At 36.1% G+C, this 25,722-nt stretch overlaps 1 protein-coding gene across 1 annotated transcript in view; it reads left to right on the top strand.

Annotated features, from left to right (window-relative positions):
• SCAPER (S-phase cyclin A associated protein in the ER) overlaps nt 1-25,722 on the top strand; it is a 322,094-nt gene that overhangs the window by 7,676 nt on the left and 288,696 nt on the right. The window contains exons 2-6 of the mRNA XM_080929740.1: nt 2,249-2,321; nt 4,128-4,191; nt 7,415-7,532; nt 8,549-8,619; nt 10,980-11,174. Of these exons, the coding sequence (XP_080785866.1) occupies nt 4,186-4,191; nt 7,415-7,532; nt 8,549-8,619; nt 10,980-11,174 (390 nt within the window). The 5' untranslated portion in view covers nt 2,249-2,321; nt 4,128-4,185. The remainder of the gene's footprint in view (nt 1-2,248; nt 2,322-4,127; nt 4,192-7,414; nt 7,533-8,548; nt 8,620-10,979; nt 11,175-25,722) is intronic.

Raw genomic sequence — 25,722 nt, 5'->3', positions numbered from 1 at the left:
CACTTGTACTGGTACTGAGTAATCTGAAGTAAACTGACTCCTATACTACACCTGGGAGAGGCACAAAAGCATGTTCTAAGGATAATTTGTGGTTTTGAAGAAATTGGGTCAAGGCTCGTGTCTTCCTGGAGTTTTCTTACAGGCACTCAGAACTCTCACTCGACTCCATTCTGTTCTTATACATATGCTCTGCTATTTATGTTCCCATTTTAGTTTATCCTGTGGTATTTTATTATTTCTCCTTTGATTTCTTTAGCCTACATGTTATTGGGGGATATGTTGTTGGGGAATATGTTGCTCAGTTTTCACATATTTTTGAATTTTAAAATATTTTCATTGATTTTTATAATAGTTTCATACCATCTGTAGTCAGAAAGAAATTATTACTGCTTAAAACTTTGAATTTATTAACACTTGTTTTGTGGCTTAGCATATAATCTATCCTAGAAAATGTCCAATTTCTGATTAAAAACAGGGTGTACTGTGCTGTTGAGTATAATATTCTAAATATGTTTGGTAAGTTCACTTGACCTGCAGTATTTTTTCCTTAATGGTTGCATGTCCAGATGATCTATCTTTCTTTAAAGTGGGGTATTGGGCTGGTGGGAGGGCTCAGTAGGTAAGGTGCTGATTTCTAATGCCCTCGTAGTAGGAGAGAATTGCTATGGCATGCATGCATGTCCTCAGTAAGTAAGTAAATAATAATTTTTTAAATTGTGGAATATTGAAGTCTCTAGTATTAGTTCACTGTAGTTTTGCCTTCAACTGTGTTAACATTTGCCCTATTTTTTTTTTTTTTTTTTTTTTAGTTACTCTGAGTTTGGGATATATTTATAATCATTATATTTTCTTGATAAATTGGCTTTTTTATTATCATATCATGACTTATTGTGACAATTTTTGACTTAGAATCTGTTTTTCCTGGTAAAATACCTCTGCTTTCTTTAGGATGTCATTTACAAGGACTGTCTTTTTCAGCCTTTCCACTTTAGCTTATTTCCTTCTTGAGAGCATTAATCAGTTAATGATAGAAAGACCCTTACTATTATAATTATGTTCTGATTTGTAGTTTTTTTTCACTTTCAGATTCTTTCTTGGTAGTTTCCTTTGTGATTTCATTCTATGTTTTTCTTTGAGGTTATTATAGGCTTACACAAAACATCTGTGGTATATAGCGTATTCTGAAAATTCAGTGTTGCTACAAATTTAACTTAAGTTTGCTTATGCCTCTAATTTCAGCACTCAGGAAGCTAAGGCAGGAGGATTGCACATTAGAGGCTAGCTTTGGTAAAATAGTAAGACCTTCCAAGAAAAAAAAAATCCAGCTTTGGTGTAGCATGCTTTTAATCTCACAGTTAGGAGACAGGAAATTAAACCTCTGAGTTCTAGGTCAGCTTGGCCTAGAGAGACCCTGTCTCAACCTTCTTCCCTCCTCCCCACCACCAAGAAAAAAAAAAAAAAAAAACTCCACAAAGTAACAAAAACAACAGAAAGGAAAGAAAAAAAAATCAGGTAGAAAAAATAAGCAAAAAATAAAATTGCATTAGCACTTATGTTAATGATGTCACAGATTACATTTTCCATACGCTGTGTATCTCTTAATAAATTGTTGGAGTTGGTGATTTTTTATTTAGTTTTTTTGAGACAGAGTTTGCTCTATTGTCAGAACTGGTCCTGAACTTCTGGTCTCAGGTGATCCTTCTTTCTCAGTCTCCTGAGGATCTGGAATTACATGTGCCACTCACTCTGATTCAGTCATTTTTAATGCTTGTTTATATTTTAGCTTTCTTGTTAGAGTTAAAAGTTATTTTATACCATCACTACGGTTGTTTTAGTTTTCATGTGGTTAGCACTCTTTCATTTCTTATAGGCTAATCTTGTGGCGATGAGCTTCCACAGCCCTTGCTTGTTTGGGAGGATTGCAATTTTAAATAGGGCTCATTGAGAAAGTCACAATTGGCAAAGACAGAGAGAGGCCCAAGCATAAACCTCTGAGGCTCATGTTCTAAGACACATAAAGAGGCCAGTGTGGCTGGGATGGAATGAATACTGGGAAGGAGCTGTGAAGAACAGGAGAAAACTGGAATGGGCTAGGTGACTGTGAAGACTGTTTCACTGAATGAGATGGAGTGCAGTTGGAGGTTTGTGAACATATTCAGTACACTGAAAAAATATAGCAATTTATCCATGCCTAAATCATATACCGTGTTATACACTTACTTAAAACTCATGTATAATGTTTTCACAGACCTGTGTTTCTATACCACCGTGGATTTTGGGACATTGTGACCACCCTGAAAGATAACCTATTCTCATTTAAGGTAACTTCCATTTTTATTTAAGGTAACTTCCATATTTTATTCCTCTACCCTTTAACTCCATGGATTTAATTCATTCTGAACAATTCATATAAATGAAATAATATAAAATATGATCTTTTATAATTTTTCACAACGTATAATATTTTCATTGTTCATCTGTGTTGAAACATGGGAACTTAATTCCCCTTTACAGCCAAATACTTATATTGTTAGGTTATGTTACATTGTGTTTAATATTTAGTTGATAGGTATGTATGCCATTTTGAGTATTGGTTAATAATGCTGTTATGAGCATTTGTGTTTAAGTGTGTGTGTGTGCACTCGTGTACATGTTTGCACTAGAGGTGCTGCTTTAAAACTATTATTTGTTACAGTGCAGGTACCTGAGTCCAGGGTCTCAATCACAGGAGGCGAGTACTCTCCCATCAGGCCATCCCCCAAGCCTGGAAGGGTATTTTAAAGGACCATATTCACTTGACTGAGGCTAGATGACCTAGGTTCTTCGAATGACCTTGGTTTTATTACTGCTTTCTTTTGTTCAGTGGTACTTGTTACAGTGTTACGCTTTTGCTTTGCATTTTTTTGAGTGAAAAATTGACTATATTAAATAGATTTCCTGAAAGGTAAGGTCTGTTCTGTGTGGATACATACATAAAAGGTGATTACAATATACAGATAAATGTTCAATTTATGGAACTTCTTTATAAAAGATTTAATTTTATTTTATGTTAATGAGCTTGCCTACATGTATGTGTATATGTGTACATGTGTGCCTGGTGTCAATGGAAGTCAGAGAGGGAGTTAGAGTCACTGGATCTGAAATTATGAATGGACCTGAACCTGTGTCCTCTACAAGAGCTACAAGTTCCCATAACAATTGAACTATCTCTCCAGTCTCCATTTAATGGAAATTCTTAAGGAGAGGCTGCACATTATTTTCTTTATTAAATTGAATGAACATTATTTAAAATTGAAATAGCAAGAATGGATTTCTTACAATAGGGATAAATATTCATGGCCCTTTTCTTTTAGTTAAACATGAATTGGGTCAAGATATAAAATATGGGACTAGAGAGCAGCTCAGTTAAGAATACCTGTTTCTTCAGGTTTGGTTCTTAGTAGCTACAGGGTGGCTTAGAACCCCCTGTAATTCTAGTTTCAGGGGTATATGAAGCCTTCTTCTAATAATGTATACATCAGGCACACTTTTTTTAAAAAAAGATTTATTTATTTTTATGAGTACACTGTCGCTGTCTTCATGCACACCAGAAGAGGGCATCAAATCCCATTACAGATGGTTGTGGTTGGTACGGCCATGTGGTTGCTGGGAATTGAACTCAGGACCTCTGGAAGAGCAGTCAGTGCTCTTAACTGCGGAGCCACCTCTCCAGCCCCAGGCACACTCTTATACACATTAAATAAAAATAAACTTTTAACCAAGCATATAAAATGTACATGTGTGTTTTGTGTTTAGAGTTAAAAAGAAGCTTGATGCCTCTAGATTAGGATATACTATGCCTGCCTTGTACTTAGCATTGTTTCTTTCCCATTTGTTTTTATATTTTGGAGTATTAAGGTCCTATTCAGCGTGGAGTATTTAAAGCATGTTTTATCTTATATATCCTAACAGACAATAAAAAGTGTTTTTTTTCATTATCTTGTGTTTAATTTAATGAGGAACTTGGAAGATGAGATTTTGCCTTTTAATTATTACATATGATTTCATAATAAAGCTGACTAAGGATATATATATATGTGTGTATATATAAAAAATATATATGTATATATAAAAATTTTTAATTGTAGGAATTATAACCCATGAGATTATGTGGTAAATAATTTTGCCACTGGAGAGAATTAAAGAATGATGGTAAGTACATCTATTTTTACCATATTTATTTATTTATTTGTTTGTCTGTGTCCACATGTGCCATGGTGTGTTTGTGGGGAGATCAGAGAACAGGTTACAGGAGTTGATTCTCTCCTCTCATCAAGTGGGTCATGGGGATTGAATGGGTCACTGGGCTTGGCAGCAAGTGCTTTTACCCTGTGAGTGGTCTTGCTAGCCATGATGGTAACTTTAGGTTTTCTCTTGCTTGTTGTTTGCTTCTCTTTTCCTACTCCCTGCCATATGTCTGTCACTTTTAGTCACTTAGCTGCTGTTTCAGGCACTGTTGCTGCCTTGGTCTGACACTTGGGAAATGTGGGATAGGAAAACAGATAAAAGCTATATTCTTGGGCTGGTTTAATCCAGGATGGCCACTGATGTAAGGGTCCTAAGAAGGGAAGCAAACATGTTCTCATCCCTTATACTTTTGTGACTCAGTATTTTCAGGCACTTCTGTATGCCTTAAACTACTCAAATGGAGGGCTTAGGAAGAGGGAATGCAGTCTTGCCTAAGTTCCTCCTTTGATAGATTTGAAGATAGGAGGAGGTCTCAGAAGTATGTAGACTGTTGTCAGTGTTCTGAGGATTTGATTTCTTAGAGTATATCAGGCAGGATTTGAGCATAATGTAATGCTGATGTTTATTTCTTTGATTTGAACATTAAATATTTGAATAAGCCTATGTAAATTCTCCAAGTAGCACTAGGTGGCACTCTTCAACTTCGAGTAAAAATTTGTTGGCCTCTGAGCCTGAGTAAGAATGCTGTTGAAATAGACAGTTGTAAGGTAATGATGTACCTGAGACTCACTGACTGCTAAACCTTGGTGCTTATACTAAGATGATTAAAAGAATTTTGTTATGGACATGTTAATAAGAATTAAGTTATTAGAAATGATCAGATTTTGAGTTTTTACTGAAAGGGGCCCATTCAGCATTTTACAGAAACACCTGTAATACAAATTGAAAAGTGTTCCGGGCAAATACAGATGAATAGTAGTATGTTTACACGTTAAATATTAGAATAAAGAGTAAAAACAAAGTTTCAAGTTGGTGGCGTTTTTTTCTTTCTGACTATACCTTTCTGTATCAAGTACAAAAACCCTAAGATGGTAATGTAGATCTTCACAGGAGAAAGGTGTAGTCGGTCTGAAGTTCAGAGTTTAGTATTACTGCAGTCTTGGGACTGTGAGGTCATCTGCTTTGGTTCTTGGAAGCTCGTTACTCTAAGAGGACCCAAGTTAGAATATGATGCAGGGATAGTGAATTTTATGCACTGATATCTCTACCTGTAAGATTTCCTACAGAATAAGGGAATTAAATTGATTTGAAAGAGCTGAAAGTAAAGCATCTATCTAAACTTGTTCATCTGGCCTAGTTAATAGTGATTCTTATTTAAAACTATGATGAGGTAATTTGGTGACAGTGTTTTACAGCAGTTATATCATTAGGAGGCATGAGAGTAAGTGAAGAAGAGAGTTGAGAATTTTGCAAATCTAGAGAGCATAGTATAACCAACTCCTCTGAAAGCTTTAATGAGTTAGGTAGATGCTCTGGGATTTTCAGGCTAAGGACAGGAGAGTGAGGGATGTAAATGTAGACATTAAGTCGAAGGTTGGGTGTTCTGGAGAGAAGAAATGGATTAATAAATGAACAGAGTATTTAGACAGGTAGGATCATTGTTTTGTAGTAGTTAATTCATTTGTGTACTGAAACTATTTTCTTCACTCATCGATTTAGCAAGCATGTTTATTCCCTTTCCCCATGTAACACATCTTCTCTATACCAGATTCTTCATGAGCATAAAAACATGCTATCTTAAAAATCCCATTTTTTCCCTTTAAGGTAAAACTCCAAGAGATTTTCGCTTTAGTGTCTTACGTCCATTCTCTCGCTCACTGTGCTCTTTTGAGTCTGTTGTAGACTTGCTACGTGTAAGATGCAGCGCTGGTGTAGGCGCACAATGGCAGTTCTGTTGCTTGGTGTAGTTGTTTGAGCTCCAGGCTGTAGTAGTTTTGGATGTAAATTAAAGTTTTAATTTTAGGGTTTTTAAACCTGAAATCAGACTTAGTATCTGAACCACATTCCAAATTTCAGATTGGGTTGTGTGTGCTTGCTGTGGCGGCCAGAATTTGACTTTGGATGTCTTCTTCTCTTTCTCTACATTATTAGGGTGCATGTCTGGAAATACACATATTTGTGTATATGTTGTGTGGTGTGTATGTGTGTGTGTGTGTGTGTGTGTGTGTGTGTGTATGTGTGTGTGTGTGTGTGTGTAGGACAGAAGTCAGCATTGGGTGTCATGCTCTTATTTTCCACCTTGTTTTTTGAGGTAGTGTTTCTCACTGAACCTGAAGCTCACCTGTTGGCAGGAACCCTTGGGATCTTCCTGTTTCTGCTTTCAGTGCTGGGATTCCGGTGTATGTGGGCATACCTAGGTTTTTTGTTTTGCTTTTATTTTTTAACCTGGGTTTTCATGATCTAAATTGATTTCCTCATATTTATAGATTAACCTTGCATGTTTGTTTCCTTTACCTACATAGCTGACAAATTTTCTCCATAGAATTCTTTCAGGGAATATAAAAATGTGACATAATATTGTCTTAAAAATTTGCTGCTTTTTCTTGGTGTCAGTAAGCATTTTATACATTAAGCCACCACTCAAACCCTTTCTTCTTTTAATTTAAATTTATTCTGTATTTATTTGTGTGTTTGCTCATGCACATATGCATGCAGGTGCCACAGCACTTGTGTGGATGTCAGACGGTAACTATGGAAGTTGAATTTCTTTTTACCGTGTGGGTACTGGAGATTGTACTCTTGCCTTCAGACTTGTTGCCTGGAGTATTTACCAGTGGGCCATTTGCTTATCCCTACCTTATTTTTTCAGACAGAATCTCTTCTAAACTTGAAACTTCCTATTTTGACTCAACTGGGTTGGCCAGTCTCCCCACTTCCTGTACTTGGATTATGGTTGTGTTCTACCTCAGTCAGTTTTTACATGGATTTTGGACACTTGAATTCATTTTTTTTTTTTCACGCTTGTACAATAAGTACTTTATTCCAGCGAGCCATTTTCCAAACCCCTCGAATTAGATTTTAAGTATTTACTTTCTGAATAAGTATGAAGAATAATGAATAAGAAATATATACTAAATGGTGATTGGTACATAATAGTCTCATAAATATTCTTATTTTAATAATCTAGGCTTCCTTCCAGCGCTCTAATAGTCATGACAAAGTGAGGAGAATTGTTGCTGAGGAGGGTCGTACAGCAAGAAACCTGATAGCTTGGAGTGTTCCACTAGAAAGCAAAGACGATGATGGTATGTATATACAAGTTAGCTTTTCCTTTCATGTAAATTGGGAGGACAGGTCCCAGTGGTATGGAGGATTGGAGGCAAGAGAATTAGGCCTTAGAAGTTCAAGCCTCGCCTTGGCAATATAACAAGGCCCTGTCTAGTCTAAACAAAATGCAACAAAACAAAGTACATAAGCATAGAGTTAGTTTGAGAGAGTAAGTAGATTTAAACTGACTGTTCACAATTAGAATTCTTCAGCAAATTGGCATATTAAATAACATTGAGTTTTGTATAAAATTTGTTTAAAAAGTGTTATTGTTCATGTGCTGTTTTAAGAAATAATGAAATTACTAAGCTGTTACTCTGGTAGTTGAAATGGTGATTTATAAACTTCATATTTTTTTCCTTTTTTATATTTATATGTTTATCATGTAGCCTTCTAATATACAGAATAGTTCTCCCTTCTCCCTTTTGTTTTAATATATATATTTATAAATTTAAATTTGTGTACATTTATGACTCCTTATTTAATGAAGTATAATCTCTGACTCTCACTTGATATTCAGATTGTCTTAGGGTTGACTCATGGAGATTCTTGGTGCTCCTGTTTCCTCTGGACACCCTTTTCTCTTTCTTTGAGAACAACTTTACATGATAGGATATGTCAAGATAACTAAGAGTGCTCTAGGCTGTTGTTATATCTTGGTAGTAGAATGCTTGTGTTTAAAGTCTCGTTACAAAGAAAATTATATAGAGGGCTGAAGATTTCTTTCTGAGAAATCCTTTGTATAAAACATTCTCTGGCACTTGAGAACATAGATTTAAAAAACAAAATGAGATTAAAAAAAATCTTTAGTTCATATTCATTGACAGTGAATAAAATTGTACTGTTATGTAGTTTTTGGATAGAAACTATCTACTAAGGATTCTTGAATGAATTGTATTGTTTAATTATATGTATATATTATATATTACCTAAAGTTTAGTTACATGTTATCACTTTTGATTTATGTGTCTATTTACTTTTTTATGTTTTGAAGGGAAACCTAAATGTCAAACTGGTGGCAAATCTAAGAGGACAATTCAAAGCACTCATAAAACCACTAAACAGGTATAGCATATTTAATTTTTTACTAGTTTGTTTTAACTCGTTTCTCGAGAATAATATTCATTATACAAATTTAAATTTTAGGATTTGAATATTGTATGTTTCTGTAAAAATTTAGGTTAACATTTTAAAATTTAAATGTATGTATCCACTTTATGCCTAATCCTAAGTAATTAACATATACTAAGTAATTAATATATCAGTCTTACTGAGATACTTTGTCTTAAAAGGAGTAAGGTAAATAGACAGCAGTGCTCCTCCTCTGGCCTCTGCGTGTGTACATAGGAGCAAACACCCGTACATGTGTGTGTGAGACCTCCAACAATGTCAACAAGAAAGTGATGTTACTGTCTGGAGAGAAACAGAAGCTCAGAAGCTATAGAACATTCCAGTAACAACAGCCAACAGTATTTCAGTTCATTGTGCCAGTTTTTCAGTCTATAACCTCAGCTTCTCTCCATCCATTTCATATTTAAGGATTCCTTCTTTAAGTAATGATGCTTTTAGTTTCTAGAAATCACAGTTTAGTAAGTCTAAAAGTTTCCAAATAGATTTACTAAAACTGTATAGAATCCAGCCTTACATCTTATTTTAAAAATGATCAGGATAATTATAGTTAGTTTTCCATAGTTTTTTTTTTATACTTGTTATTTTAGCTTGGCATTATTAGATATGTTTATATAAATAAAATTTTGATATAATGAAAATGGAGTTTAAATCATGCTGTCAATGTGAGTTCACAAAGAGACCACCTTCCAGAAGCATCAATGACAATTTTTTTAGATATGAATAAAGAATATTTTAAAAATAATAGATATTATTTTTACAGATAGAAAGGAAACAAATTTTCTATTTAGAAGTAAGTGGAGTTGAGGTTACAAACTAAATAGTCAAAACATGTAGAAGGTGAGTTCCAATGAGATAAAGTAGCTGGATGCCATTTGTGGTGAGAAATTCACGGTCTGATTTGGAAACTTAGGCCTGGACTCCAGGACTGTGCATTATTAGAAAAAGACACACCCTGTCAAAGTCAGATAAGATCCCAAGTTGGGGAAGTTGCTGATTAGAGCTGATGCCTAAGTCAGTAGAGACTCTTTTAGGAGTCACCCTCTGAAGACTCAGTGCGCCATACTCCTTAAGGAAAAGAGCAGTAGGCTGTGGTACAAGGCCCCTGGAAGTAGATCTATAGTGGGTCAGATTGATGCTATCTAAAGGTTGAGCAAAGTTAGAAAATGAAAGATAATGAAACTCAAAATAAGTTTGCCAAGTAAAATATCAAAGCATATGAAGAAAATGATATAAAATAAGTCAATATTTTATACAAATTAAAATTTATTCCTTAGGTAATGAAAAGTAAAAGATAAACTATTCTAAAAACAGTTTTCAAATAAATGAGTTTAAGGTTTTTAAGGGAAAGAGAGACTATACAAGAAATTTGTAAGTTATCAAGTAAGAAAGCTAAGTATTAACTTCAAACATTTATAGATAAGTCAGTGAAATTTTGGGAAGCTACAATTACTAAAACAAATGGCATGTTGAAAGGTGATTAGTGAGAGAACTTAGGAACTGAGGGTGCTCTGAGGAGGATTAGGGTAGGAGAGGACTGAAGACATGTGGGGTGTGAAGAAAATCTGAGGTGGAATTTCTATTACATGTCTTCTCAGGCTTCCGAAAGGAGAAAAATAAATGGTGTATTGAGAGTGGTTTCACTTGTGTGTTCTCAGGGCTTTAGAACATAAACTGGAGCTGAGCAGCTTACATAAAAGTAGATTTATACTTAGATCTGTTTCACCGGGTCTTGAGAACATCAGGGTCAAAGAAAAATCTTTAAACTTACCAAAAGTAACAGAGGATTCCAGGTTACTAGCAGTCTTTGTATCCACAAAAAGACACTGGAGCAAACCCACAGAACTCTGCCACTGAAGTGTGCTGTGCTTAGTCAGATGGTTACTCCATTCAGACATGAAATAGTCAGTAAAAGTGCTTGCTAACAAGCCTGATGGTTTGACTTTGATCTTGGGAGCCCAAATGACAGAGGGAGAAAGATGACTCCCACCAGTTGTCCTCTGCCACCACTTGCACTGTGGTATGTATGCATGTGAGTTCGTGTACATGGACTCTTCCTTTAACTGCCATGGGCTCCTCAGCTAAGGATGGGGCTCTGGGACTTCCTTCCCCTCCATGCTGGAGGTTTTACTGAAAAACCCTGCCTCTTGTTTAGGGCAGACATTTACTTGATGGATTCAAGTGTGGTATAAGCTGAAAAGAATGTTTTAGAAATTCATATTGAAAGTTGCTTTATAAAAAAATTAACTGCTAGAAGCCTTTTACTTGTCTTTTTAATGGTTCATTTATTTCATCAGAATACTGCAGTAGAATGTAAAATAACATCCACAACTGGAGAGAAACATTTTGATAAAAGTCCTACAAAAGCAAGGCATCCACGGAAAATTGACCTAAGAGCTCGCTACTGGGCATTTCTTTTTGACAACCTTCGCCGGGCAGTAGATGAGATCTATGTGACCTGTGAATCAGATCAGAGTGTGGTGGAGTGTAAGGTAAGGTGTGCTTTGCAGCTTGTCATTTATCTGACGTCAGGCGCTTTAGAAGATTCCCATATCTGACTTGCTTACTTCACTCTCAGTAATGGGAATTGTTCTTTTAACCCGTCCTCCAAGATTGACATATGCTTGAGGCTTTCTTGATTTTTACTTCTTTAAATTTCATTTTTTTTAATTTGATGTAATATATGTCTTCTCATTTTCTGTGAAAGATTTAGTTGAAAACTGTTTTAACTCATAGTTCTATGGAGGAAATCAGAGGCTGTATGTACACATGCACACATGCATGGGTGCACACACAGGATTTCACAAGTTCTGTCTTGATTTTCTTTGACTACTGTTGATAGTTAGAGTGAGATTTTCATCATCTTTGATTTCATGTTTCATGCTTTAGTTGGGAATTGCTCCCTTTATGCTGAAATAATTAGGATGCTCCTAATTCATTCTGGTTAGAGAAAAGAAATTGATAGCTAACTATAAACAATCCTGGGTGGGATTGGGATATCACTGAAAGGTGTGTTTTCTGATGTTTAGATAACCTTGTGTTTGTAAGAACTTTAAACAGTCTTGTTCTGGAAACTCACTGAACAGCCTGATCTTTTAGTTAATATAAACTATAATCTATGTTAATTTTTAATTGGTAAAATCTTAAAAAGTCAATGATATATTCTCATAAAATTTGTTAAAGAGGTAACAGAACTTATAATTTTTAAATAACCATGATTTTAATGGTGATCATGATTCATTATTTAGCTTTTGCAATATATGAAGAGTCAAAGAAAAGTTAAGGTTGAAACTGTGTGTGTGTTTTCTGTTTAATTGGAAATAGTCAAGCTAAGTTTTATACTAGCTCCAAAATATAGTTCATCAGAAGTACATTATAAAATTAACAATAGTTGGAATTATTTAAATATGTAGTGTACAACAAATATTGTTATCATTATGTAAAAACTTTTTATGTTTTAAGAAAAGTATTTAAGTTTTAAAAGTTAAATTTAGTCTGTGTTAATGTGCCATGACACGTGGAAGTCAGACAACTTGTGCAAGTTGATTCTTTTTATTAGATGGGTCTTGGGGATCAATCTCAGGTTGTTAGACATAGCAAGTACATTAATTTGCTCACTCATCTTACTGCCCTAAGGAAAAATTATTTTTAATTAAAACCTATCATTTGGATATAATCAGTCAACATGTTGTGGTAGAAAACATTATTATATTGTTTTTGGGTTCAGCTTCTACAAAGTGAATGTATGAGCCTAAAAGGGAGTGTGTGAGCCTAAAAGGGATTGTGTGAGCCTAAAAGGGAGTGTGTGAGCCTAAAAGGGAGTATGTGAGCCTAAAAGGGAGTGTGTGAGCCTAAAAGGGATCATATGAGACTTTGTAATTTCTAGGTCATTCCTAGAGCTCAGTCATGTGAACAGATTCATTGATTTTTGTGATTTAAAATAACAATGTCCAGTTGAAGAAATCAAATTTGTTGGTGAAATGCATTCTGTAAAGGAGTGAGATTGGCCAGTTGCAGATACAGCTCCTGTGATGACTAAAACATTGGCTCCTCCCTCTAGTGTTGCTGTTTGAGGAAAACTCATTGTAAGGAATTGTAGCTTTTATTTTTGGTCCTGTCACTCGTTTATCTAAAATTTTGTGCAGGTTTAACAGTTATAAAGGTTTGTTATGTAAGGTGTAGGTTGAGAGTATGAGGGGCTTGAGAAGGTTAGTGATGAGTGGAGGCTGGAGGACTCATGCTGGTAAGACCTGGACACTTACAATCAGTTTCATTTTCTCTCTTCTGCCTCTAGGAATTTTAAAATAATGCATATAGATACAATTTTGACAGTTAGTCTAAGTACATGTTGTGTTATGATTTGTATTCTTTTTTGCTTTTTTCCCTTTTATCATTATCAAAGCTGCCATTTAATTTTGCATTTGGTTAATATACTTGTGAGACATAAAACTCACAGATTTCTCTGGTGTTTTATTTTTATTTATTTTTATGTTTATGAATGTTTTGCTTGCAGAGGCCAGAAAAGGGCATCTGATCCCCAGGGACTGGTGTTTGAGACAGTTGTGAGCTCAAGTGGGTGCTGGGATTTGAACCCCAGTTCTCTGGAAGAACAGCTGGTGGTCCTAACTACAGAAAAACTGCTAGCCCCATTCTCTTATTTTTCAGGTATTTACCCAGTATTTTGTTAAAGCATTGAAGGATTTATTTTCATTGGCAATTTTTGTTCCTTAACTGAGTAATCACAGTTCAGTTCGGTGTTTCATATGTAAAGTGCAGTTAATAACACCTTTGTTTTGTAATTCACATGAGAAGTGTATTACAGTAGTGAAAGGTATTTTTATTTACTCAGGACTGTTGACCCAACTTTTTATTTTGAGTCAGAAGGTATATTTATTATAGTACCAACCATTTTACTGCATGATTTTTTTTTTCAAGCACTGTCACTCTAGTAAAGCCACAAACATTCTAACCCTTCCTCCTCCCTTTCTCTTGCTCCCTTACAGAGTGGGCAAAAAGGTGGGTTGAAGAAGCATTGGCTTTTGGCATTTATGCAGTTAGTACAGTGGTGGCCAGTTCTCTATTTGCTCATAGTAAAGTTTGAAAGAGGATCTTGGTGGGACATTTCTAAGTCTAAATTCACAAAGAGGAGAATGATACCATTTTCTCTGGATAGATATTTGCTTTGATTATAATGTGTCCAGAATGTGTTAAAGAGTTTTAAGGGAAAGAATGCTGAGGACACATTTTCTTCCTTTCCGTGTTTCCCATTTGAATTTGCAGTGTGGAGGAACTAGATATAAACATGTGGTAGGTTGTTGTCGGGGTTGCCTTCAGAGATTGGGGTTACCTCTGACTTATAATGTAACAGACTTGCTGCAGTGGCCCATGCTCACTTGAAGAATGCTTCTGAACATTTGGCTAAGAATACATGACGAATTCTGGCAGGTTTGAGCAGAGGCATTCTGTGTGACTTGTGTAATGTATGGGGATCACATACAGCACCTGTGCAGAAACCACCATCTGTGCAATGATAAGGTTGAGGCCACTGACTTCAAATTGAGTAAGAGAAAAGAGCCTCGAAGACATATCCTGGGAGCACTTTTGTTGGAAGCTGACATCAGTTAAGATCCTAGAAGAGGGCTATCTGATGACCATGGTGGACCATCTCTAATGTCTGGCTGGCTTTGTAAGTAAACTGTTGCTGTTTCTGTAGGTACCCCTTAGTGCAGAGGATAGAAGCTTGTAAAGGAAAGAGATAAGGGGAACTGTGGAGGATGAAGGAAAGAGAGAACCAGCAAGAACAAATTATGCTCTTTCCTGCCATCTGTGCTAATAAGGATCTCAATAGAATTTGAATATCTTGCTCTATCCCACATATACATGTATATTATTATTGTATATTAGTTGAAATAATTTATTAATTAACTTTTTATGATTTCATATATGTCTATAATACATTCTGGTCACTCTTTCCCTACACATTCTGATACCTCCCTCTCATATTTCTCAGTACACTCACTCTTCCTACCTGTTCAGAGAGCAGTTAGCTACCTCCGTAACAGTTACATCACTGTTGCAGAAGAGGCTGCATCCTGCCTGTGAAGTTTGTAGTTCGTGGGGCTCACAGCTGAGTAAGACCTTTTCCCCTACAGAAGCCTGTACAGTAACTTCCTGCACTATGAAAGCCAGCCATGAGTGGGGACTCTTTCAGCTCAACTCCAGCTTGATTTCTTTATATTCTGTAACCAAAATGTGAGGTGTCTTCAGAAGATACAGTTATCTGTCTCATCATCTAGTTCTGGTAATTGGATATTGCTGGAAAAAAATGTCATTCCAGTAATCAAACCTAACAAATTTAGGATTCAACTGAGTAGTTGTAGGGAAAAGCAACAATTATTTTGTTTATATCTCACTGAGTTGAGATTTCTCAATTCAGTAAGTTAAGACAAGTTTAAATGTAAGTGGATCACCAGGCAGCATACACCAGCTAATATGAGGCTTCCAACACATATACAGCAGAGGTCTGCCAGGTCTGGGTTCAGTCAGAGAAGATACATCTAACTTTCTAGAGACAAGGGGCCCCATGGAGTGTAGAGGTCTGGTGGGGTGGGGGTGGGGTGAGGGCATCCTCTTGGAGTATGATGGGTGTGGGATGTGGAACACTTGGAGGGTGGACCAGGAGAAAAAGTCTGGAGTGTAAAAAGACATTAAAGAATTAAAAAAAAAATGTAAGTGGATCTAGGCCTTCTACCAGAGGCCTGTAATCCCTGGTATTCAGGAAGCAGAGGCAGGGGAATAATGAATTTAAGTGCTTTCTTGACTACAGAGTGAGTTTAAGGCTAGCCTGGACATATTAGTAACTACCTATCTCAAAATAAAAAGTAGAAAAACAAAAGAGAACTGGTGTTACAATTTCATGCTATAGTGGTTCCCTAACATGTGTGCAGCCTTGAATGTAATTCTCTGTGATACGTGTGTTATTCTGGGCTATGTTATTTCACTCAGGAAGCTTGTTTCCAGTTTCATTAATTTACTTGTGAAGTTAATAATTTCATTTTTCTTAATAGCTGAATGATACCCCATTTTGAAAATGTACCATATTGACATTGTACAATCATCTGTTGGTGGACATCTAAGCTATGTCTGTTTCCTGGTTATTGTGAATAGTGTAGCAATGAGCATGTGTGATCACCTATATGTAGTAGGATACAGTCTTTTGGGTGTGGGGAAAGGACCAGGAAACTGGGGGGTGGGGTGGGGGATTGGAGGCAGAACCCATGTATATTCTCAGGATTTGGACTCTGAAGATCATCACTGGGTGCAGATCTAACTTACTATTCAGTACAATAAACTTACAGACAACCTTTCAGCCAGTCAGTGTGTGGTTATGTAATTAAGGGCCAAAAGAGGCATTACATAGGCTGTCCTGCTGAATCTGATTCGTTTGCTCATGACTCTGTAGGGGAGGGAGTTGATCACCTGGGGGGATTTCTGTGAAAGCAGGATGGAGGAGGTAGGGTTGGGAGGAGGGGAGAGGTGGGTTGTGTCCATCACTCTGGTCTTGGGTCCTTTGTTCTGTTTCACTGGCCACCTTAGATTTGGACTCCTCTAGCAGTCGCAGGAGCCTATGGCACTTTGCTCTCCATCCCACTTCCCCCTCCACCAGCTTCACCTCATACCCACACTTGGGTATAGGTGCAAGAGTAGCATAGCTGAGTCAAGTAGTAGATCTGCTGGCTTTTCAAGCAACCTTCACACTATTTCCATAATGCTTTTGCCAATTGTCTTATTGACTTACTCACACCAGCAGCAGATAACACTTTTCCTTACACTTTAGCATTTGCCATCATTATTTTTTTCCTTAAAAAAAATCTTAGCTATTCTTGGGGACTGGAAAGATGGCTCAGTGGTTAAGAGCTCTCTGTTCTTATAGAGGTCCTTAGTTCAAGTCAAAGCAACCACATAGTGGCTCACAACCATCTGTAATAGAATCCGATGCCCTCTTCTGGTGTGTCTGAAGACAGTTACAGTGTACTCACATAAATAAAATTAAATAAATCTTAAAAAAAAATCTTAGCCATTCTTACTGGGATAAGATGAAATGTCAATGTAGTTTTAATTTATATTACCTTGATAGTAAAGGATTTTGAATATTAAAAAATACTTCTTAACCTTAAATAAATAAATAAATAAATATATATATATATATATATATATATATATATATATATATATATAATATTTTTGAGAACTCTGTTCAGATGTATGCCCCATCTTTTAATGTTTCGTCTTCTGATGTTTATTTACTTATTTTTTAGTCCTTTGAATAATCTAGAAACCAACACCTTGTCAGATGTTTAGCTAGTAAAGATTTTTTTCTTAGTCTTTTCACTTGAATGATAGTGTTCTTTTGTGCTGCCTAGTTTTATGTCAACTTGATACAGGCTAGACTCATTACAAAGGAGGGAGCTGCAGTTGAGAAAATGCCTCTGTAAGAACAGGCTGTAGGCAAGCCTGTAAAGTATTGTTTTAATTAGTGATGGATGGAAAGCCCAACTCTTGTGAGTAGGGCCACCCTAAGCTGGTTTTCCTGGGTGTAAGGAAGCCGGCTGAGCAAGCCATGAGGAGCAAAAAGGTGAACATCACTCTCCATTGCTAGTCCATTGATCAACATGTCTGCTTTATGTTAGTGCTGTGTTTGGGTTTTTGTTGTTGCTGCTGTTGTTAATTAATATAGTTCTGAAGTTAAAATATGGGATGGTGAATCACCAGTGGCTTTTTAATTGTTTATGATTATCTTGGCTCTCTTGGGTCATTTGTGTTTCTACATGAAGTTTTTTTTTTTTTTTTAACAAACATGTTTATTTATTCCTTTTTATGTTATGAGTACACTGTAGCTGTCTTCAGACACACCAGAAGAAGGCATTATATCCCATTACAGATGGTTGTGAGCCACCATATGGGTGCTGGGAATTGAACTCAGGACCTTTAGAAGAACAGTCAATGTTCTTAACCCGTTGAGCCATATCTCCAGCCCCCTACATGAAGTTTTAAGTTTTTTTTTTTTTTTTTTTTTTTAAATGAGTAATTCTGTTGGAATTTTGGGTATTGTGTTGGTAGGTTTTTGGTTTGCCATTTTGAATGCCAGTTTCACTGTTTTAATACTACCAGTCTATAAGCATGGGGTGATGGGCAAATCTATTTTGCCTTCATTAAAAAAAACTGTCTGAAGTTGTCATTATATAAGTCTTCCACTTTCTTTGTTAAACTTATTTCAATGTATTTTATTATTATTTTGAGTGGTGGCATTTTCCTGATTTTTTTTATGCTTGTCATTTATATATAGGAAGACTACAGATTTTTTTATTTCAAATTAAATTTTTATTATCTCATTATTTTATATTCACATGGAAGATGTTTAACTTTTACTCATCTCCAATACCTACCTCTCTTGATACTCAGTCAAAAATTTACATAGTTTTAAAAAAATCCACTGAGCTAATTTCGAGCCAGTTGTATGAACATGGTTAAAGGCTGTTTACTAGAGCATAGATACCTGAGAGAGCTGACTTTCCCTCTCCCAGGAGCACCAGTTACCAGTAGTTCCTTAGGCAGAAGAGGGGTCACGTGACTAACTTGTTCCTTCATGCTTGGCTTTTCTTGGCTTAATCTTGTGCAGATCCTTTAATTCATGTTCTAAGTTGTATTTGGAAAACATTGTTTTACTGTAGTTATCTACTGTCTCTAGATCTTACAGTCCTTCCATATCCTCCTTCAGGATCATCTCTAAGGCTTGGCAGAAGTATGTGTTGGTATATGGGTTCCATTTTGGGGCTTTGAATTCCTTAGGAACTTATTCTTTGCACTTTTGCCAGTTGTAAGCCTCTGTATTAGTGATTATCTGCTGTAAAAAACAGTTCTCTGTGGAGGGCAGAGAGAAGGATTATTTTGTTAGTATAAAGACATTAACATTAGGGGGTAGTTTATTTCTATGTGTGTATAGAGAATAATAGCAATGATTAAAGCCTTTAATCTATATACTCTAGTGATAATGCAGGCTTATGTCTGAGTTAGGCTCATTTACACAGTAAGTTCCAAGTCAAATCATAGTTTTACAGTTTGATCTTGACCTCCTCCCCAGTAAGAAAAAGTACATCTTATGCAACTTCAAAAGTATATGCCATTCTATTTCTTTCATTTTTTATTGGATTTAAAAAATTTACATTTCAAATGTTACCCCTTTTCCAGGTTTTCCCTCAACTCCCTATTCCATCCCCCCCCCAATTCTATGAGGATGCTCCCCTACCCTCACACCTACTCCCTCACATCTCTCCACCCTGGCATTACCCTACACTGGGGCATCCAGCCTTAACAGGACCAAGGGCCTATCCTTCCATTGATGCTCAACAAAACCATCATCTGCTACATATGTAGCTAGAGCCATGGGTCCCTCCATGTGTACTCTTTGGATGGTGGTTTAGTCCCTGGGAGCACTTGTGAGAAGCGTATGGTTGGTTGATATTGTTGTAATTCCTAAGGGGTTGCAAACCCCTTCAGCTCCTTCAGTACTTTCTCTACCTCCTCCATTGGGGACCCTGTTCTCAGTCCAACTATTGGCTGTGAGTATCTGCCTCTGTATTTCTCAGGCTCTGGTAGAGCCTCTCAGGAAGCAGTTATATCAGGCTTCCGTCAGCATGCACTTCTTGGTATCAGCAGTATTGTCTGGGTTTGGTGACCATATATGGGATGGATTCCTAGGTGGGATAGTCTCTGGATGACCTTTCCTTCAGCCTCTGCTCCACACTCTGTCTCTGTATTTCCTCCTGTGAGTATTTTGATCCCCTTTCTAGGGACTGAATCATCCACTCTTTGGTCTTCCTTCTTCTTGAACTTCATGTGGTCTTGCTTTGTATCTCTGGTATTCCAAGCTTTTGGGCTAATATACACTTATCAGTGGTACATATCATGTGTGTTCTTTTGTGATTGGGTTATCTCACTCAGTATATTTTCTAGTTCCATCCATTTGCCTAAGAATTTCATGAAGTCATTGTTTTTAATAACTGAGTAGTACTCCACTGTGTAAATGTACCACATTTTCTGTGTCCATTCCTCTGTTGAAGGACATCTGGCTTCTTTCCAGATTCTATTATAAACAAGGTTGCTATGAACATAACAAAACATGTATCCTTGTTATATGGAGCGTCTTTTGGATATATGCCCAGGAGTAGTATAGCTGGGTTCTCAGTACTATGTCCAATTTTTGAGGAACCGCCAGACTGATTTCCAGAGTGGTTGTACTAGCTTGCAATCCCACTTACATTGGAGGAGTGTTCCTCTTTCTCCACATCCTCTCCAACATCTGATGTCACCTGAGTTTTTGATCTTAGCCATTCTTACTGGTGTGAGGTGGAATCTCTGGGTTGTTTTGATTTGCATTTCCCTGATGACTAGGGATGTGAGCATTTCCTTAGGTGTTTCTCAGCTATTCGATATTCTTCAGTTGAGAATTCTTTATTTAACTCTGTCCCCATTTTTAATAGGGCTATTTGATTCTCTGGAGTTTAAGTTTTTGAGTTCTTTGTATATTGGATATTAGCCCTCTATCAGATGTAGGACTGGTAAAGATCTTTTCCCAAGCTGCTGGTTGCCGTTTTGTCCTAATGACAGTGTTCTGTGCCTTACAGAAGCTTTGTAATTTCATAAGGTCTCATTTGTCAATTCTTGATCTTAGAGCATAAGCCATTGGTGTTCTGTTCTGGAAATTTTCCAGATTTCAAGTCTCTTCCTTACTTTTGATTTTATTAGCTTCAGTGTGTTAGGTTTTATGTGGAAGTCATTGATACACTGGACTTGAGCTTTGTACAAGGTGAAAAGAATGGATCAATTTGCATTCTTTTACATGCTGACTGACAGTTGAACTAGCACCATTTGTTGAAAGTGCTGTCTTTGTTCCACTTGATGGTTTTAGCTTCTTTGTCCAAGATCAAGTGACCATAGGTGTCTGGGTTCATTTCTGGGTCTTCAATTCTATTCCATCGATCTACCTGCCTGTCTCTGTTCAGTTCTAAACCGTGCAGTTTTGTTTGTTTGTTTGTTTGTTTTATCATGAATGCTCCATAATACAGCTTGAGGTTAGGGAGGTTGATTCCCCCAGAAGTTCTTTTATTGTTGAGAATAGTTTTCTTGGGTTTCTGTTATTCCAAATGAATTTGCAAATTGTTTTATTCTAATTCTGAAGAATTGAGTTGGAATTTTGATGGGGATTGTATTGAATTTGTAGAGTGTTTTAGGCAAGATGGCCATTTTTACTATATCAATTCTGCCAATTCATGAGCATGGGAGATCTTTCCATCTTCTGAAAGAGAGCTTCTTCAATTTCTTTCTTCAGAGATTTTAGGTTCTTGTCATACAGACCTTTCACTTGCTTGGTTAGAGCCACACTAAGGTATTTGCTATTCTTTGTGACTATTGTGAAGGGTGTTGTGTTCATGATTTCTACTCAATGATAACTTGGTCAAGGAAGAAATAAAGAAATTAAAGACTTTTTAGAATTTAATGAAAATGAAGACACAGCATACCCAAACTTATGAGACACAGTGAAAGCAGTGCTAACAGGAAAACTTTATAAGTCCAAGCACCTCCAAAAAGAAAATGGAGAACGCATACAGTAGCAGCTTGGCAGTACATTTGAATGCTCTAGAACAAATGGAGCACATACACTCAAGAGGAATAGATGGCAGGAAATAGAGAAACTCCGGGTTGAAATTACTTAAAATTTTTAAAGCTCTCACATGACTTCAGATTAGAAAGCAGTTTTTGTTGCTTAAACCACAAGAGTGTAATTCTAATAATCTCATCATTCTCTGTCATACTCAAGTAGATTAGATTTGCCTTTTGGAGAAAATGATGTTCAGTATTTACAGTATAATTTCTGCCTTTGCATGCATTGTACTGCAACGAAGAGGAAGTTTTTTTAAAAACACTGTTTTCTTGTAGTAACTTAGGAAATGTGACATGTTAATATAAGCTAAATTTTTTTGAAATAGAAAAGACTTATTTAAATGGCATTTATGAATTTTCAACTTGTACTAATATTTGTTATTATACTTGGTAATGTTTGTAAGAGTGGTCATTTCTGGTTGTTGTTCATAGAAGATTTTGTGTATGTGAAATCTCTTGTTTTCTGAAAGGCAAACAGACTTTTCTATTTGTGTGACTTTGAATAAAAGTCAATAACATTATTTAATTTTAATTTTTAGATGAGCAAATTGGTCTAGATGAGGTCCAAGGATGTTTCATCTTTTATGCAAACTTATTTAGGTGAAATATGTTATTTGGGAGACTATTTCAGCCAAAATAAATGCCTTAAGCAATTTTTATAGGTAAACATTGGTGAATTTGAGTTTGTGTTGATTGGTCTTTATTTTACAGGCATTAGGTCTTTGGTTTATTTAGGTCTTTTGTTACTATAATGAAATACCATAGGTGAGAAGTGTTTATAGAGAAAAAGGTCAATTTAACTCATAGTTCTAAAGATGTGGAATCAGTTCAATTCTGTTGTATAACCCTTTGTCTGTATCACATGTCTGTGTCTCTTTTCATGGCAGCCGTGTGTGTGTGTGTGTGTGTGTGTGTGTGTGTGTGTGTGTGTGTGTGTGTGTGTGTGTGTGTATGTGTGTGTGTGTGTGTAATCTTATCTCAGAAGTAGAACCCAGAGAGACTGGGATCCCACATCCTCTGAGAACATGACCTTTATTTGGTTTAAAGACCTTCTACTAAGAGTTATTTTTAAAGTTTGAGCATCCCTTTCTTACTGCCACCCTGAGGGCCATTCATTCTATGTTAGGGACACACTTTAAACAGGCAACACCATAGCAGTGGTGAATTCCATAAGAAAAATATCTGGGAAGACAACTTGCTGCCGAGTTTAAGAGTTTTTGGCAATTACAATAAAATATTTGTGTATCATTACAGAGACAGTGGTGGCCTTAGTTTGCTCACACAAGTGCTGGTAGTGATGAAATTATGGGAGAATGGCTTCCACTAGCAGATTTTTGTTTTATTTTTTTTCTTCTCAGAAGTTTGATAAATATGTGTCATTCTAGGTTCTTAAATTAAAAATTAAGTAGAAATGTTTGAAAGAAGAGAATAGTTATGAGATAGTTTTGAAAACTAAAATTATTTACCTGTCATTTTGCTTTTTGCTGATTTCATTTTTGAACTATGGTTTTAGTAATAGCCTTTCTCAAACTAAAGAGGTTTAACAAAGCAGTGCATCTTAAAACCAGTACTCATCAGCTGGGTGATGGTTGCACATGTCTTTAATCCCAGTACTGGGGAGGCAGTTGTAGGTGAATTTTTTTGGTTGGAGGCCAGCCTGGTCTCCAAATTGAATTCCAGGACAGCCAGGGATACACATGGAAACCCTGTCTCAAAAAACAAACTAATCCCGAAAATAAATCATAAAAACTTCATGTTCATCTTGCTGAATCACCTCTCTAGAAAGTTCTCTTTTGGCACTGATTTCTTGTCATGGATGTTTATACCTCTTCATCAGCACTGACACCAGCTGTGCTCATTCCTGTAGCTCAAGTGGAGGGCTATATTGATGTTGGGGACCCAAGGGCCTGTGTACCAGTATTATGTGTCTGGAGGACAAAGGATGGCGTCAACCATCCTGCTTTCTGTGCCAGTAACTCAAATTAATTATGAACCAATCGAATCCGTTGCAGCCAATTGGTAAACTAATTGGTAATTTTAGCTGTATTTCTGTATGTAGTTATCTGAATGCCTGTAACATTGCTTTCAGAGCCACTTTTGTTCTGTTTCATCTTGCTTGACAAAATGGCCTTCATAGCTTCAGGGAGAAAGATGTGCATCAGTGACTCCGAGGCTGCTCTGGCAGCTCCTCTGGTCTGTTTGTGTTCACTCATTTGCAAACATGACTCAGGTTACAGCTGCACGTTACTATTCTGATCAGTTTTGATAACACTGAGCTAAACATTCCTTAAAATATGCTGTCTAACCATCAAATGTACTTTCTCTCTGCCAACTAGTATCAGAAATACTGCTGCTATGGTCTTGTCATGTACTTTTTTTTTTCAAGCACAAGGGAAATCAGTTGAAAATTCCCAAAATAAATCATGCAAAATTAAATCTTTCTGTGCCCTAATGTAGGTAGTTTAAGTAGAATGAATTTAATTAGACAATTTGAGTTATATTAGTAGAACTGAAAGAAGGAAGCCAACTAACTCTTTTAATTTGTCCCTTTCCTGATTGTAGAAGACTTTTCATTACCACTAATTTGGTACCAAGTACTACCTTTGAAAGGAAATAAACAATACTTCTCTGTTCAGAAGTTTTGTAAAGTAGAGTATACCTTTTATGAATATACAGGGTGGTACTTCATTTTCTTTGTAAATTACTTGACAAATTTATTAATACTGGGTCTGATTTATGAAGTGTATCTTTATTCATACTTTTAAGGTATTTGCTGTGGATTCTACAAAGTTAAACTAAACTTAGCTATGGAAAAATCTTGCATTTTTAAATACTGCCTGAGCCTATTGAAAAGTCTTTATAGTAAACGGAGACTGGTAATTTTAAAAAGATTTTTTAACAAAGTTTTTATGTTTATGTATGTTTTTCTGCATGTTTAGTGTGCAACATATGCATGTCTGGTGCTGATAAAGGCTAGAAGAGGGCCTTGGATTTCCTGGAACTGGGGTTACAAATGGTTGTGGCTAATAACTGTAACTCCAGTTCAGGTGTTCCAGTGTCCTCTTCGGGTCTCTGTGGGTACCACTCACACCTGTGATGCACAGATATGTATGCAGGAAAAACACTTATTATCCAACATAATAAATAAAAATAATAATCTTTTGAAAAGAAACATACAAGTATAGTTAATAAAATACAATGTTGATTTTTTTAAATTAAAAAAACAGCAATCCTGGTAACTGCTAAATCTGTTGACAAGAATAAGAATTTCCTTTTGCTTTTAATTCTTTGAGATATTGTATCTTTCTGTACAGCCGTGCCTTTGACTAATATTACTTTCTTTGTGAAGATGTGTGTGTGTGTGTGTGTATGTGTGTGTGTGTTTTAAAATTTTTGACAGCAGGGCTATTTAAATCAATTTTTCTAGAAAGATAGAATGTATAATTAAGGCCAGTTCTCCCACTGAAGACAGAGTCTAGCTGAATTTTAGTAAATTTTCAGAGTGCTTTAGAGTAGTAAAAGATTCTTATGAACTAAGAAGTTAGAGGGGGCTTGACCCAGAAAATATGTAACTGTAGATGGAGAAGCTCAGGAGAACATTTCACAATATTTTTTTTTGGTTAAAGAAGATATTGTGATAGAAATTAGAAATAAAAATGTGAGTAATAAAAAATAATATATATATGGGATAGAGACAGATATGGAATAGAGATCTTTTAGAATTAAAGCAGAGGGCTGGTAATTTGGCTCAGAAGGTTACTTGCTGCCCAAGTTTGATTTCCTGGAACTCATGTGAAAGTGGAGGTAGAAGGACAGAAGGAAAGTTCCTCAGTCCAATAATGGGTGAGTGTGTGTGTGTGTGTGTGTGTGTGTGAGAGAGAGAGAGAGAGAGAGAGAGAGAGAGAGAGAGAAATCCAAACAAAAATCACACTTAATGGTGTAAAGCTGAAAGCTTTACAGAATCAGAAAGTTCTGGCTCCTCTGGTCACTTGTACTCAGTGTTATACTGGAGGTACTGGTTACCAGGAGGGAGGTTCGGGTGGACTCAGGAGCGTACACCAAGGAACTTCCAGATTAGTATTGTATTCTTTGTCATGTGTGATTGTTGTAAGGTTTTGCTTATATGCTTGTGTGTTTGGTGTTGGTCACATGTCTTCTTTCTTTTTAACAATTTATATCTATTATTTATGTACTTTTCTGTATAGTAACTGCACAATTAAAGAAATAAATGAATAAAATAATCACAAGTTAATAAGACCTTGAGAAGATGTATTAGTGCCATTTCTTGATCTTTAAGCTCTGGATTTAAATTATGATACA

This window comes from Micromys minutus, assembly GCF_963924665.1.
Source record: "Micromys minutus genome assembly, chromosome: 16".
Lineage (NCBI taxonomy): Eukaryota > Metazoa > Chordata > Mammalia > Rodentia > Muridae > Micromys > Micromys minutus.
The sequence above is the reverse complement of the archived record's forward strand: the minus strand, read 5'-3'. Positions and strand labels throughout refer to the sequence as shown.